Source organism: Terrapene carolina, unplaced genomic scaffold (genome assembly GCF_002925995.2).
Source record: "Terrapene carolina triunguis isolate 2854851 unplaced genomic scaffold, T_m_triunguis-2.0 Scaffold68, whole genome shotgun sequence".
NCBI lineage: Eukaryota > Metazoa > Chordata > Testudines > Emydidae > Terrapene > Terrapene triunguis.
Window position 1 is genome coordinate 76,518,648 of NW_020664419.1, and position 17,141 is coordinate 76,535,788.

The 17,141-nt window shown below is 43.3% G+C and overlaps 2 protein-coding genes across 3 annotated transcripts in view; one reads left to right on the forward strand and one right to left on the reverse strand.

Moving 5' to 3' along the window:
* The window catches only part of FGD6 (FYVE, RhoGEF and PH domain containing 6), a 100,379-nt gene extending 83,853 nt beyond the window's left edge, over positions 1–16,526 (reverse strand). Inside the window, exons 1-2 of the mRNA XM_026648842.1 lie at positions 16,408–16,526; positions 1,148–3,614 (exon numbers count right to left, since the gene is read on the reverse strand). Coding sequence (XP_026504627.1) covers positions 1,148–3,614; positions 16,408–16,420 — 2,480 coding nt within the window. The 5' untranslated portion in view covers positions 16,421–16,526. The remainder of the gene's footprint in view (positions 1–1,147; positions 3,615–16,407) is intronic.
* A 373-nt stretch (positions 16,527–16,899) lies between these two features.
* The window catches only part of VEZT (vezatin, adherens junctions transmembrane protein), an 86,336-nt gene continuing 86,094 nt past the window's right edge, over positions 16,900–17,141 (forward strand). For both annotated transcript variants that reach the window (XM_026648843.2, XM_026648844.2), the window contains exon 1: positions 16,900–16,954. In XM_026648843.2, the coding sequence (XP_026504628.1) occupies positions 16,919–16,954 (36 nt within the window). In that variant the 5' untranslated portion in view covers positions 16,900–16,918. The remainder of the gene's footprint in view (positions 16,955–17,141) is intronic.

Genomic DNA, 17,141 nt, shown 5'->3' on the forward strand with positions numbered 1-17,141 from the left:
GAAATACAAGAACACATAACTCTGGTTCTAATCTAACATCTAAAAGAAAACTATCCCAAGGCAGAAGCAAGCACTTTACTTCAGTAAACAACAAAAATAATACCGTACTCAGTTCATAAGACCAATACTTTGAGGGTAAATGCGTAAGATGTCACATTCAACATTATGAAGCTTAACTAGACTACTTCCCACAATAGAGACTCCCACCTTCCTACAAAGGCAAGTAACTTGATGTAGATGAAAAGGAATTCAATATACAAGTTTATACGTCCTAAAAATGTTATAAGGATGCCATTTCAAATATTCTCTCCCCTTTTACAGCAAGCATCTCATTGCAAAACACTAAGTTCTCACACTGGTGAGATACATTAACAAACAAAAAAAAAAGCAAAGCCTTTGTACTCTACATGTAAAATAAGAGCAGTTGTGATTGTCTTTACAAAGTTTGGTCTATACACCAGCCCTGCAGTTCATCTCAATAAGCACCCCCTTCCACCAGGGTCATATTACAAAACTATAGTGCAAGGCATTGCAAAAAGTATCTTGCTGGGCACTAAGCTACAAATAGCTACATATTCCATTCAAAATCCGAGCATGGATTTACCAAACCCTCAAACTCTACAAAAGTCAACCTTTATTAATAAAAGTCACCAAAGCATATCTTTAAGCACTGTCCCTTACACAGAGAGCTTTCCATTGGACTGCTTAGCTAAGAGCATTTAAGCAAGTTCATTCTGTGTCTCGGTCTTTATTTACAGGAGCTTTTCCAGATTGAATACAAGCAACAGTTAGCTATTATCATCAATTTCAGTTTAAGAATACTCTAAATTCCAAAGCAAAGTAGTTGGCTTATCTATCTTTAAGTCTGATTAGACATTGGGAATGATAAAAATTCATCTTTTCCTTGATACTAAATTCTACAAGTAGATCCAAGAGTTATTTCACCAAGAAAAAATCCTTCCGGGGCACAACTTGTTACTAAATTAACATATATGGGTGAAAATACATAGGGGTATTAGATTGTTTTGCCAACACATAATGAAACAAGCATATTTCCTAAATTCACCATTCAAACAATAATAAAAATTTGTCTGTATCCAGCACACAGAGCTGTATCTATTTTACACACACTTTCCTCCTACATTACCTGCCATGTCTTGAATGGCTGCTTGTAGCGTCATATGGTTCTTCCACCTCATATACATTTGTATCATGGTCTTCCACCACACTGCTGGAATTCTGCCATTCAAAACATGGATTTTTATCAGAAGACTGAATAAAAGGCAAGTTTTCATACTCTGGAATTTCTTCATAGTGGCGCACATTCTCATATTCTGGTGGATAATCGCTTGTAAGAGAATTCAAGTGTGTTTGTGACAACTGCTTCCCTGAGAATATTTGTTCATCTAAAGCCTCTAATCTTTGACTGTTTGGTATATCATGCTGACTCCTATGTCTCTGTCTTTTCTTTTGTGATGCTGGGCTACCTATTTCTGCAGAACGTGCCTTGGCAGATTTAGTTTTCCTTTCGCTTGCTAGGGATGTTACATTCCAGGTGTTACTAATACCATTCCCTTCCCCAGTGGAAAGACTAGCTATGGCACCATCCATAGATTGGCTGCCCTTGGAAAAAAATTTCTGGAAGTCACTTTTCATTATGCAAACAGACAATTTAATGTTGAGAAATTTCTTTAAAGTATTTTTCTTCTGACTGTCTTTGGAAGGTTTGTCCGTTCTGTCCATATCCACGGAAGATAGAGATTTAGCTCTAGGCTTGATCACAACAGTTGAAAGGTCTGAGTTTGTGGCAATGCTGGCAGTTTTTAACGATTCCGGATTGCCTGAAAATGGCAGGATAGGATGAGGTAATTTCCAGACAGGTTTCTCTGAAGAACGTTTTGGCCTGTCACAGTAAGGTGACATACCTTGTTCTTTGGTCAACATATGCCTTAAACGAGTTCTTTCAAGAACACTTTCTGATCTTTTATCTTCACTGGAAACATAAGAACTTTTTTCAACAAGCTCCTCTGATGCAGCTTTTTTCAGCAGTCCAGCAGCAGGCAAGCTGTGTCTCTGAGGTTTTTTAGGAACAATCCTTGGTGAACTTTCATCTTTTACATGAATCTCTTTATCTTCTGGTTTCTGCGCAGAAACGTCAAGGCTACTGGAGGCAGGCAAGTGCTGATTGCAAGTCAATTTGAGCTGCTTAGGCAAACTCATGGACTGAGTACTGCTTCGTATAAAACTAGTCCTTTTGTCCACAGCAGCTAATATACTAGCGTCATCTGTCATTTCATCTGCAGGACTTGTTAAAGTAAGGTCTTCATCCAAGGAACGTTTAACATTTTCTGTCATGAGAGAAGCTTCTTCTACAAGCTGAGGCAAGATATTCTGTGAGGCTAATTCTTCGGTATCAGTAGATTCCTTCACCCAGTGTATTTTCTCAGCAAGATTTTGAGGAATCTCAAACGTATTAGTCTGATGCACTTTTTCTGGATGATCATTATATGAAACACTCTGACCAAGAACATTAATTTTTGCTGTTTTTTTAAAGATGTGCTCACAAGATCCAGCAGAATTGCTCTTTGAATTAATTGGTTCTCTTGTTCCTTCCCCGGACGTATCTATACCATCTTGACGGACTAGACATGCAGCACGTGGCTTTCTCGGTTTTGGAACTGGAAATACTTTTGAGCTGGGTGCTGAACATGCTCCAGAAGAAGGTGGAGTTTTATCATCTCCTTTCATACAGACTCCACCTGGAAATGTAATATCACTATTTACATTAACATTTTCTAGGGTTTCTTGGTCCAATGAGCAATAGCAATTGTGGTTGCTTTCAGTCAGACTGGAACAAGTTTCAGACACGTGAATTTCATCAGCATCTCTCTTATTGTGGTTATTTTCTGGCTTGCCTGTAGCTTCCTCAGAACCAGATAACTGCACAAGATCTGTAAACTCTATTTTAACTTCATTGTTAGAACTATTACTATCATCCCTTTCAAGTTTATCTGGACACTTGTGCCTCAGAGGGCTGGTATTAGGGAATACACTTTGTGTTAGAACATCTTTGAGTGTCCCTTCCAGAAGGCTGGCCTTTAAAACTACCCGATTTCTATTTGCCACTTTTTCACTATGACTCTCCTGTATTGTCCTACCTTTTATAGATGGTGCGATTTGTTCACCTATCTTGATATTCTCTAAGTTCTCAAAGTGTTCAAAAATTATTTGAGTTTTACATGTGCTCTCCCCATTTCCAAGCTTATGGATGCATTCAAAATTGCAAGAACACATTGGTATAATGTAAGCAGTATCCTCAGTGCTTTCTGCGGAGTCTCCATTTTTATAATTCAGGTGGTCTAGAGTTTCAGAAGAATCTCCTTTGTGTTCTTCTAGGCTTTTGGTGCTTTTTCTTAAAGATGACGGAGGTCTAACTTCAGGAACAGATGAACTCTTGAGAACCTTTGGTTTTGGTGCTATTGCTGGTTTAGTTTTCTTTGTTGTTTGTAGAACACCAGCAAACACAACATCTGGCTTAGGTGCAACAGGGGGCGGTGATGCCTTGTGTCCTACCACAAATTTTGGTTTTGGGGCCACTGGTGGCTTCTTAATTTCTAGAAAGAAAAACAAAAATTTTAATCATTATGAACCTACAAAACAACTTACCTTGCATTACAGTACTTTTAAAAAGATTCAACTTTTTATAACATTTAAACTATTCAATTATTTACACTATTTCACTTTACCCCCACCTTACTTTTTTTATACTAGCATTTCTTCCTTTTAGTAGAAACACTCAGGTAGTTGGGGGGAGGAGGGACTTAGGTTTTCTAAAACAAGGGTTTTTCAAAACCTAAAGCCTGTTAGAAATGTTTATCAAAAAATGTTCAGAAAGTACTTAAAAAGAATGTCTTGCTTGCCAAAACACTGAAGGGTGATGAGAACTGAAGTCTACTAGCCTAGTTTTGCAGTTTATGTGGAGCATCATAAAAAAGTACTTTAAAAAAAGCATAAAATAGGGAAAATTAAAGCAGACTAAAATTTTTCTTGTAATATCAATTAATTCTATTATAATAATCAATAATAAATTAATAACCCCCCTTCACCTTCAATATGCAGCTATGCAACCTATGTTCTTTCCCCCTCTATTTTTGCAGAAACATCTACTAATGGGAATCTGCCACTACAACCAGTTATAGGAATTGGGTTCTGAAGAGTGAAGTTTGGATGATAACTGATTCTCTAGCAGTGAAGTGCATTCCAAGATAGGAAGTACAAGGAGGATATACGTCTTACTGAAATTTTCCATCCCAAGGCATGTTATTTTCTATCAATTGGAAGCTGTCATCATGATTGTGGCTTATGATCCATCTGACACTACTAGAAATCATTTTTTTTTTATTTAAGTATTCACTGATAGGACATTTTAATACATGCAGGAGATTATTCATGACATTTAGAAATCTAAAAAGATATCCCACCACCAGGGCATGGCTACACTTGCGAGTTAGAGAGCATTAAAGCAGTCCAGTGCACTCTAACTCATGATGTGTCCACACTGGCAAGGCACATAGAGCACTCGGACTCTGCGGCTAGAGCGCTCCTGGTACTCCACCTTGGTGAGTGGAATAACGTTTGATGCACCCCTGCTGAAGCGCCGCGGCGCCAGTGTGGACACCCTGGTCTGTTAATGTGCTCTGATCGGCCTCCAGAAGTGTCCCACAATGCCTGTTCTAGCCACTCTGGTCATCAGTTTGAACTCTACTGCCCTGCCCTCAGGTAACCAACCGTCAGACCCTCCCTTTAAATTCTCTGGGAATTTTGAAAATCCCCTTCCTGTTTGCTCAGCCAGGCGTGGATTGCTATCAGCGAATCTCTCCAGGTGACCATGCCTCCACGTGCCAGGCGATCCCCAGTATGGCGCAATGGCGAGGTGCTGGACCTCATCAGTTTTTGGGGGGAGGAAGCTGTCCAGTCCAGCTGCGCTTGCAGCCGTAGGAATTACGATACCTTCGGGCAGATATCAAGGAACATGACGTAAAGAGGCCATGACCGGGACGCACTGCAGTGCAGGGTTAAAGCGAAGGAGCTGCGGCATGCCCACCGCAAAGCCCACAAGGCAAACCGCTGCCCCGGTGCTGCCCCCGCGACCTGCCGTTTCTACAAAGAGATGGACGCGATACTTGGGGGCGACCCCACCTCCACTCCGAGGACCACCATGGACACTTCAGAGCCCAGTTCAACAAGGCAGGAGGAGGAGCAGCAGCAAAACGGGAGCGAGTGTGCTGAGGCAGAAGAAGACACCCTGGAATCCCTAGATGCATGCAGCCAGGAGCTGTTCTCAAGCCAGGACGAAGGTAGCCAGTCGCAGCGGCTGGTGCTTGGGGAAGGACAAACACCAGAGGAGGTTCCCGGTAAGCGGCTTTTATTTTGGGAAGGAAGTTATTCGGTGCGGGCTCTTAGGGCGAGGAGGGTTAGGGCTGCATGCATTCCTAGATGCAGAATAGGGCGTTGATATGCTCTCTCACATCGCGGTAATCAGCCTCAGTGATCTCTTCAAAGGTCTCAGCCAGAACTTGGGCAATGCGCTTGCGCAGGTTTCTTGGGAGAGCCACTGTGGTCCTTGTCCCAGTCGGGCTAACATGTCTGCGCCACCGTGCAGTGAGGGGCGGGGCAAGCTGCACACAGGCAAGCTGCATATGGGCCAGGGCGGAAGCTGTATTGCAGTAGAAGACCCTCCCTTGCTTCCCAGGTCACCCTCAGCAGCGAGATATCTTCCAGGACCAACTCCTGTGGAAAGTGTGGGGACAGTATAGGGGCCCCCTGCAGCTGTTGGCTCTCCCCAAGGCACAGAAACCCAGAGGACAGTACAGCCATGAAACAATCATTCCCCCTGGACCCTGTGCTTACTCACCATTTTGGGGCTCCTGTGGGTTATGTGCGCTCGCTTTGGGACGGGCAAATTATGCTATTGTGTAGACTGTGCTTGTCCTCCTTAAGTACGGAGGAATCATTGCTCTGTCTGGTGTGAACAATGCTGCCTCTGTTAAGTGTTGCATTTTGCCTTTACAGATGCAACCTTGAGATCTCAGCCGTCCGTGTTATCACTGGCCGAGAGACTGCAAAGACTCAGGAAGAGGCCACGTAGAAGCAAGGAAGACATGCTGCATGAAGTAATGAAGCAGTCACTTAATGAGAATCTAAAAGTGCAGGAGTGAAGGGAGAGTGAAAGGAGAATCCGACAGCAGAATGAGGAGCGCCGGCACAAAAGCGCGGAGCTCCGGCAGCAAAGCACGGATCGGCTGATAAGCATCAAGCGGACTCGAACCAGGCGCTCACAGCCATGCAGGCGGAGCACTACCGCACCCACCCCCTGCTGCAGCCCTTGTCCCAAAACTCTTTCCCTTGTGCCCCCATGTCACCTCCAACCCACTTTCCCCAACATCCAGGTTCTTATCGCCACCAGCTGCTTCCAACACATGTAGCTTCACCACCCAGCCCTGAAAACTATGACACTTACGCACTGCACTCAACCCCCATCACCATGCAGTATAGCCATCCTGAAGTGCAGCACTCATTGCACAGCACTCCAGACAGGAAGGCTGAGTATGCTAACAGGACATATGCAAATCTGTGATTGTATCATTCCCCACCCCACCCCTTTGCCCTGTTTCCCATGCAGTTGTGTTTCTTTTCAATAAATGGATTTTTTGGCTTTGAAAACATTCTTTATTATTGCATATAGTAAAAGATACCTTAGCCCAGGAAAGCAACAGGCACTGCAAGTCAGCATAGCAAACACAGATTCCTACTAAAATTGGAACCACTGGACTTCACTCCCGTGCAGGGCACCAGAAATTACTGGTGACTTTCAGCCTCAAATTGCTCCCTCAAGGCATCCCTAATCCGTGCAGCCCCGCCCTGGGCCCCTTTAATAGCCCTGCTCTCTGGCTGTTCAAATTCAGCCTCCAGGTGTTGAACCTCCGAGGTCCATGCCTGAGTGAATCTTTCACCCTTCCCTTCACAAATGTTATGGAGGGTACAGCACGCGGATCTAACCGCAGGGATGCTGTCATCGGCCAGGTCCAGCTTCCCATACAGAGAGCGCCAGCGGCCCTTTAAATGGCCGAAAGCACACTCCACAGTTATTCTGCACCAGTTTGGCCGGTTATTGAACTGCTCCTTGCCACTGTCAAGGCTCCCTGTGTAAGGTTTCATGAGCCATGGCATTAAAGGGTAAGCGGTGTCTCCAAGGATCACAATGGGCATTTCGACTTCACCTACGGTGATCTTCTGGTCCGGGGAAAAAAGTCCTGGCTTGCAGCTTCCTGAACAGGCCAGTGTTTCGAAAGATGCGTGCGTCATGCACCTTTCCGGGCCAGCCTGCGTTAATGTCAATGAAACGCCCACGGTGATCCACAAGCGCCTGGAGAACCATAGAGAAATACCCCTTCTGATTAACATACTCGGAGGCTAGGTGGACTGGTGCTAGAATTAGAATATGCGTCCCATCTATTGCCCCTCCGCAGTTAGGGAAACCCATTTGTGCAAAGCCAGCCACAACGTCATGCACGTTAACCAGAATCGCGGTTCTTCTGAGCAGGATGCAACTAATGGCGTTGCAAACTTGTATCAACACGATTCCAACGGTAGACTTTCCCACTCCAAACTGGTTAGTGACCGATTGGTAGCTGTCTAGAGTTGCCAGCTTCCAGATTGCAATAGTCACCCGCTTCTTCCCAGTCAGGGCAGCTCTCAATCTCGTGTCCTTGCGGCGCAGGGTGGGGGCGAGCTCATCACACAGTCCCATGAAAGTGGCTTTTCTCATCCGAAAGGTCTGCAGCCACTGCTTGTCATCCCAAACTTGCATGACAATGTGATCCCACCACTCAGTGCTTGTTTCCCGAGCCCAAAAGCGGCTTTCCACGGTGGTGAGCATGTCTGTGAATGCCACAAGCAATCTCTTGTCCTATGCATTACACGAGTCGATATCATCGGAGTCCTCACTGTCAGTTTGGATGTTAAGGAGTAACTCGACTGCCAAACGTGACGTGCTGGAGAGACTTGTCAGCATATTCCTCAGCAGTTCGGGCTCCATTCCCACAGACCAAAAGGGAAGACAGAGCGCGCAGCACAAAAAAACGTTGAAAGATGGCGCCAAATGTGGACAGAAGCAGAGGGATTGCTGGGATGCGAACCGATGCATCATGGGGCGTTGGGACAGGATCCAGAATGCCCTGCACCCCCCGCCCCCTTCCCACAGCGCCAGAATGGGAAGAGGTGCTCTGTGGAATAGCTGCCCATAATGCACCGCTCCCAATGCCGTTGCAAGTGCTGCAAATGTGGCCACGCCAGTGCGCTTGCAGCTGTCAGAGTGGACAGACTGCAGCGTTTTCCCTACTGCGCTCTCCGAAGGCGGGTTTAACTCACAGCGCTCTACATCTGCAAGTGTAGCCATGCCCTCAGTAACATGTGCTGATACATGCTGCATAGCTGAAGAGATCATTTGGCCCACTGACGAGAAATTACAATATTGTTACAAAACCATGAGGTGCTTCCATTTTTAATGCTAAACTATAATCCCTGCCTTATTCTAGAAAAGTGAGAAAGAAGACTGAGTGTTAGGCTCTGTCTATACTACAGCTTACGTCAGCATAACTTATGTAGCTTAGGCACGTGAATAAATCACTCCCCCAAAGTGACATAAGTTACACCGACATAAGCTGCCGACATAGCGCTGTCTACACCGGAGAAGAGCGTCTCCCACCAATACAGCTACTGCCAGGGGTGGAGTAGTTAAGCTGACAGGAGAGCTCTCTCCCACCGCCTTAGATTGGCTACATTAGAGTTTACAGCAGTGCAGCTGCACTAGTGTAGCCATGCTCCTTGAAGTAGAAAATGCCATCTGCTGAGAGACTCAGAGGAAAGGATTTCTATAAAACTGTGCTAGTGCTCAGTCTAAAGGAGATAGAGAAAGACAGATAACTCTTCTGCCATAAAAAACAGGAAAGCCATGTGTTTTTTCTGGGCTGTGAATCACTATACCTAAGCCCAGACTGCCTCTACTCAGCCCCAAAACTCAGCCCCTCTTGCTGTGAGGAATCATTTTATTCATCCCATTAGCGAGAGGTCAAAGCTGACCTGTGAGGCTCAATACAGAAGTCAGTTGCCAAGTGAACTCAGAATAGGCAGAGGAAAAGCTAGCAAGGGGGTTTCTAAAGAAATGTGCAGGAATATTTTCAAGACGTACAGCTCTACATACACAACAAGGATGACCAGCAACAGAACAGTTATGACCTGCAGAGGATGTGACATTTTCTGTATCCGTTTCCTGCCTGAAAATAGAGACTTCCTCTGCATGAATTGCAAGTTGATGGCTATGCTGCAGGAAAAGATTTGAGGTCTGGGAGGGCAAAAAAAACCCCAAACAAACAAAAAAAAACATTGGACAACCAGATTTGGGCAGCACCACCCTATGCCCAAATACAGAACAAAATGGTTTCAAGGAAGCTGAAAAGAAAGGAAGACAGAGAGGAGGCTTGGCAGTTTGTGGCACAGTGAGGAAAGAGAAGCAGGACACAGTCTGCAGAGCCAGAAGCAGGACAATTTGTGACCACTAGAGAAAAGGGGACCAAGAGAAATTCACTAGTTACAAGCATTTGGTGCAGCAGTGCAAAGAACACACTGAAATATTCAGCTGGAGGCAAGAAACAGGGGTCTCTCACAGGACACACCTGAGGACTAATGCTCAGCCCAATCCTTGGAAACATCAAGCATGGCTGAAGACCACAGAAAATCCAAAGAAGATAGACAATCCTCACCAGAGACTCAGTGTTAAGGTGGTGGATAAAACATTCTTCAGTGGATAAAAGGACAGGACTGAGTACCATCTTTCTAGAGCGAAGAAAACACATCATTGAAAGGCTGGATGGGTTTATGAAGATGATGGGCAAGGATCCGTTGGTTATGTTACACATTGGCACGAATGACACTGCCTCAGAAGAGACTTAGCAGATCATCAAGAGCTGAAGGAGAGGAAAGTATCAGTGATCTTCCCAGGGATTCTTCCTGTTCCACAAGTGAGATAGACAGCAAAAGATAATGGAGGGAAACTGGTGACTAAGTAAGTAATGAGAAGTAGAGGGCTTTGGTTTTGTGGAACATTGAGCCATCTTCTGTTGGGCAAGGAGGATGCATAGCATGGTCCATCTACAACTCAACAGAAGAGGAACCAGTCTTCTGGGTAGTAGACTAGCTAGTGTAGCATGGAGGGCTTTCCACTAGCATCAACAGGAGAGGTAAACACAGTACATATGCTTAAACATCAAACTCAAGGTAGCACAATGTAAAGAACCAAAGCATTAAGGTAAAGAAAAGAAATTCTTCAATTGCCTATGTAACAATGCTAGAATCCTGGATAATAAACAAAAAAAGAGTTAGAAATATTCATTTATTAAAAGAAGTTTGATACGTTTGGCATTGCTGAAACCTGGAGGGATGATTCACATGACTGGAATGTTAAAGTCACTGATACACCTTGCTTTGGAATGAATTGGCAGAAGAGGAAAGGCGAGTTTTAACTCTACTTTAAAGATATCATTATCTGCTTCAGAGTTACTGACAATTTAAAAGAACAACACCAGGAATGTTTATGGATCAATGTGCTAACTGATAAATCACAAGACTGGGTATGGATGGAGGGTCTGCTATAAACCACCAACTCAGACAAGGGAACAGAACAAGCAGCTCCTTAAACATTTATCTATAACATGTAGAATGAAATCCCCCACGATAATCCAATTTTCCCATCTGGGGGATAAATGCTGAAGATCTTATGTTGCCAATGGTAAACAACTTTGGAATTTCCAAAAATTATTGATAACTTTCTAATGAATACTCAGGGTAATTCTAATTCTATTAGATGTCTTTCTGATGAATAAAGATAAATTAATCAATGACTACAAACTGACAGTTTTCCAAGTGCAAGTGATCACAATCTAATTTCATTTGCCATGTGCAAACAGAATATAAAACAAATCACATATATTTGATACAGTCAATTTCTCAAATTTGAGAATAATTCTGAGAAAAATAAATTTGGAAGAAATATGTGAACATAAAAATGTGAATGATAACTGGGAAGTGTTTAAATATGCTTTATTAACAATGCCACAGTTATGCAAGAAAGCTTCTTTGGTTAAAAAAATCATGGTTAAGAGGGGAGGTAAAGGCATCAATAAAAATTAAAAAGATATATAACAAATGGATTGCTTGGTAAGGTGGTCTCATTTGAAGAGCATGCTTTTTAACACCACCAAATGCAAGTACATACATCTAGTTCACACTTGTAAAATGTGGTACTTTATCCTGGAAAGCAGTGACTCTGAAAAGGACTTGGAGGCTATGATAGACAACCAATTGTACTTGAGCTCCCAGGCCAATGCTTCAGCTACGAGGGCAAACAGTCTTCAAATTTATAAATTGGAGAATATCAAGCAGGAGTATGGAGCTGGGATTACCTCCTCATACAGCATTAGTTAGACGGTTAGCAGAAAACCACATCCAGCTCTAGAGTCTACATTTTAAAAAAGGATGGTGAAAAATTGGAAAGGGTTCAGAAAAGAGCTTCAAAAACAATCTGAGATCTGGAAAACATGCCTTACAGTTAGAGACTTAAGAAGCTCAATCTTTTTAGTTTATACAAGAGAAATTCTTCAATTGCCTATGTAACAATGCAATTCTATCACCCTTAGTTATGTAGAATAGAACTTTACTCCACAAGTAGACTTACTGAAACCCCTAGGCACCACTCTTGGAGTAATGTACTACTCTTCGTGAGTGGGGTGGGAGAATTTAGCATAAAATAAAAACCTCACTATGAAATACTCCAATTCCTACAAGGTAGGTAGGATGAGAGATTATTATTGCTATTTCTTTTTATATAAATTTAGGAGGCACTCAGAGGCTATGGTGGAGGTCAATATTATACTTAGGTCGCCAAACAGATTCCAAATAATTTTAAAAGCCATTTAGTGATTTTAATGACAAAGGCCATTGTAGCCTGAGTAATATCTTAAATCGTTTATTTTGAGCCAATAAATCTTCAGCATCAGTTTTGTACCTACAGAAAATTAGGGTGAAATTAAAATAAAAATGCAAAAGAAACGTTCTATGTACATGATCTAATTTCTCTTATCCCCCCAGCCTGAAACAGTAGTGTTTTTTTTCTCCATGTTTTGTTTTATGCTTATGTAGAGGCTGTGATTTTTAAAGTGTCCAAATGTTATAAACTAAACAAAATAGGAAGTGAGTCATAACATCCCGGAAGATAACATATGTAGCTTTTAAAATGGAAGGAAAGAAATTAGTTTTCTAGCAGCTGGATTTTATAAAATAAGCTAAACACATTCCAAAAGGAAAACATTAATTAAAAACTTCAGTTTGTTTAGTGATCTGCTGAAGGAAAACAGGAAAGTTGGGATAACTTTAAAGTGAATATAAGAGAAATGAATAAAGAACCTAACAAGCTCTTGGAGTCAGATGTTGTTGAGATAAAGCTGAGTAAATATAATGTGATTTGACATGTTTTAAGGTTAAAAGGACACTAAACCCTATAGGCCTCAGTTTTTCAGCCCTTAAAAGTAATAAAGTTTGATAGGAAAAGTCATGTTGGTTTTGTTTCTACTGCAATTCCGCACCCCCCCCCGTTACAGTTTCTGTGCTAATAAATAAACCACCTACTCTTTCACTGCCATGATCAAACCAAATCTCAACTTCCAACTTGTGTCTTCCCTCTCCTATATAAAATGCATGCATATTCACATTTAAGCACTTATTCTTTGCTGAAGAAACAGTGTCATTAACCCAGGTACCTTGTTTGAGTTTTTTCTTTCTTTTAAAACAAAGCATACACATACTACTCCAAACAGGGACTGAGAGAGCAAGGTGATACTGCTGATAAATGCACAATGTGCTACATGAGCGCATGTAGCTGTAAAACAGAAACTGTGACTTTTAGTGTGATCACTGCAATAAGGAAATTCTTATTTTTAACTAATTTTCAACAACAACCATTTAAACGTCTCTTTTAATACTGACTAAACACAGTATTTTATAAACTAATTAATAGATAACCATATATGGATCATTTCACCCATCACTGAAATACAACTAACTCTGGAGTTAAATTCAATGACATATAACACTACACCAAAACAATTTAGTACAGGAAACAAAAAAGAATACAGTGGCATAGGTGCTGGGAACTAAGAGTGCAGGGCGTGTTGCAGCACCCCCTGGCTTGAAGTGGTTTCCATTATATACAGGGTTTTTACAGTTTAGTTCAATGGCTCTCAGCACCCCCACTATAAAAATTGTTCCAGCACCCCTGTACAGTAGCAAACTGAACATGGATTGAGTATTTCAAAAGGCAGAATGTGAGCTGAAATTTGGACAGGTGGTCAGGGTATACATTCCTACTCTTGCACACACACAAAAAAAGCCAGATCTGTAACGACTATTAGTGGTTGGAACTACCTCCAAAACATAGTTCCTCTGGCAGTACAGTGCCTCATTCAGTACTGATTCAGAGGGAAGAAGTCCACATATAGAGACACTTATTCCTGCATTTCCTAGCTGTTTCAATCTATTCTTAGCAGAATTAAGAAGTGACAAGAATTAATACGGATGGGTTCTCTATCAAACTACTTCATTTTGAAGATGCATTAAAATGACACCCAAGGGACACACTCAAAGGATTGGGAAGCTATCTGGCATTCTGGATCTTAGTACTATATCAAATTTTACTTCAACAGTCAAGCTCTGATCTCATGAGCCCTCCGTAATACAATTCTTTTATTTGCCCAGCTGTTTAACTCTGAGAAAAAAAATACAAGGTAAGGAACTCTAGTACCAGAAATATTACTAAGTAACTTGAACACATTAGTCAGTGGTTAAATATACATACTCTCCCGCTTTATTTCTTAATTCACCAGCTCTAAATAGAGTCACTTACGAATTTATTAGGCAAACAATGTATTACAAGTAATTAAAAATTGGGAACACAAATAGGGTAGAAATTTGTGTTCATAAGTGATTTTTTATTTTTAAATAGGCATGATTAAATATAGGAACATTAGATTGTCCTTGTTTAGCTAAGCAGTTTTATATGCTAGAGCTAGTCTCTTGAGCAATTCTGAAAAATGCAATAAATTGGTTACTGTTTGTTTAAATGTGTGTGTATTGTGTGTTTTGTTTTGTTTTTTAAAAAAACACGTGAATTAAATTAGATCCTGTAGAACCACACTTTTTCCCCATACAGGAAACATCTTGTTGTTTAAGGTTTTCATTGTATTTAACGGCTGCCCTCAAAAAGTCCCATAAAGCAGTTCATCAGCATAATTTATACATAATTTTATTCAATGGAAAAAAACAGCTCTCATGCATGTTGGTTCATGCAGGCACAAGAAAGGAAGCCTACTAATCTAACAGATGGGCGAACAAAAGTACTGACAATGCTTCTTTATATGACCAAACAACCAAAAAAACCCTGAGTAACTCCCTAAAATACAGGAAGCTTTCTTGTTTTAAACCAAGCATTTGCTTTGCATCTTTCTTAGCCATAAAATTGACAATAATACTTAAAAGAAAAAAAGAACACAAATGTGGGTCAGGTCAAGCTAAGAGTTTGTAATGAATGCTCCTCACTATGTATGTCTGCATATGAGCGATCAAGCTGGTAAGACAGGGTAAGTTCTTGAGGTAAAACTGACTGTAGGTGTCAATTAACATTAGCAACTGTGTTAAGGTTATACAAAGTGATAACAGAACATACAGATGAACATTTATTTTAGAGTGAAGAATGGATATTTGGAATTGCTTTGCCACAAGAAAAAAGAATCTAAGAATGTGGTGGTGTTTTCTCTACACTTTAAAAATAAAATGAATTTCAGTGAACTGATCTGATTATAAAAGACATTTTGCCATGGGGCACAATATTCTTAATGGTGACAAATGACAATAACCAGAGTTCAGCAAGATGCTTTTATTATATGCTACTATAAATATGACCATAAAGATAGTCTACAGAAGATCAACCAATATAGGTTCTACTACAGATGCATATACTTTGAAGGAAGTGAGAAGTATGAAATTGTCACTACAATGTAACTAGAGAATAAGGATAGGTGTTTATTTTTTAATTTTGATTATCTTGTGCCCTGTTGCTGATGTCAAACAGATACTGCAGAACATCTACATTTTTCTGCTATTTATAAGAAATGCTGACTCTCTCTCAAAACATCAAAGGGCTAATTTTGACAGCTAGGGTCCAATCATAGCAAAAATAGGTCAAAGAGCAGAAAACAAAACACTAGAGTCACATGAGAAAATACTTCTCAGTTAATGACACTATACTGGTTTTAAAAACAATGGGTTTGAACCAAAGAAAATGTATTGTTAAAGTGTAACAATGATAAAAAGTTAAGAGGTGAGTTGTCTAAGAACAGGAAACGTCCCACAGAATATTAAAAGACAACTGCAAAAGTGTTTTTAAAAGGCTGGACACCAAAATAAAATAGAAAAAGAGTGAAAAACACTCCCCCACTCTGTTGGGAAACAAAATAAAACAAAAGGTCAGCTGTTATAACCCCCCCTCCCCTCACCCCAAGTTTTCTCGCCTTTCTTCCAGTGCAAGCCAGGGCTTCTCACAAAAGGAAAAGATAGGTCCGACCATTTTAATGGGGACAAGATCTCATTGAGGTCCACCCCCAGCTATGCGGAACCAAGGACATGATTTATCCAAAGGAGATTAAAATCCAAAGGAAGACAGAACGATATCTCTTGGCAACAGCATCTCCACTCACAGCCTTGCCTCTGTACGCCTCATTGTCCTCTCGGGCAAGAGGGAGGAAAGAATCGTTCCTTGGAATCGTTTTCAGCGGAACAAATTCCCAGCCCTGGCTCCCTACGCGCTAAGGAGGCGTTTGCAAACCAGAGGGAGCAGGCACGGAGCGCAAAGGCAGAATCAAGCTAGTCGGGGGACAGCAGAGCCGCGCTATTGGCTACCGTAGTCCATAAGCAACTTTCCCAACTATGTCAGTCGCACGCACAGCGAGGGGAATGTAACTTCCCAGAGAGAGAAACCAGCCAACAGCAGCCTGGGGGCGCGGGTTGCAGAGACCCGCTCGCCCAGGGCACACGGAAAGGCTTCTCGGGAAACGCGCAGACCCCCTCGCTGCACTTACTAAAGAGGGGGGGCGGGTTCCTTGTCTCTGGACGCCTTTAAGGAACGGCAGAGTCCCATCCCGCGGCTGTGCCCCGGGGGCTGGGCAGGCAGCGGTCCGCAGCAAGGAGAAAAGTCACCAGCACGCCCCCCACCAAACTTTCCCCTCTTCCCTGAGCACCTACCGGCTGAGCTCATGGTGCCACCCACGCGCCTCTCCTGCCTCCTCCTCGCCCCTTAAGCCATGGCCCCCCGCAGAGCTGAAGCGGACAAACCCATTGTGCCGCCGTACTACTGCCGCAAGGCGCCCCCCGGCCGCTCCTCCATCAGGTCCCGCAGCTCCTCTCCGACTGAGCCCCGAGCAGCAGCACAGCCGCGCAGCTTGCACAGCCCTGCGCCGCAGGCTGGGCGGAGCAGCGCGCCCTAGCGGCCACGAGCCGCTGGCGCGGGATTACCGGGCAACATTCCAAAGGCCGAGCTCTCTCCTGCCCCACCCCACGCCACAGGGAACCCGACGGGCTCCGCCAATCAGCGCAGCCCAGCCTAGCGCCCCACCTTCCCGGAAGCGGGCGCCCGCACTGGCTGCTGGGAGTTGTAGTTTTCCCTCACCGTGGGCTCGACCGAGTGGGGCGCCGTCGCCGGGGGCTGGTCGGACTCGGTTTCCCACAGTGCCCGGGGCGGGTGTCATGGCGAAGGATGACACCGGAGTTTGACGAAGAAGTGGTGTTTGAGGTGGGTGCGAGGCGGCTCCGAGGGCCGGGCCCTGGCTCCCCGGTGCTGCTGGGCTTCGGCTGCGCTGGCGGCCCCCGGTGATGGGCCTGTGGGGTGGGGCCTGCGGGCTGCGAGTGGGCACCGGCGGGCAGCCCAGGGATGGTCAGACTGGGCTCGCCGGGCTGCAGCGCCCGGGTCAGTGCATGGG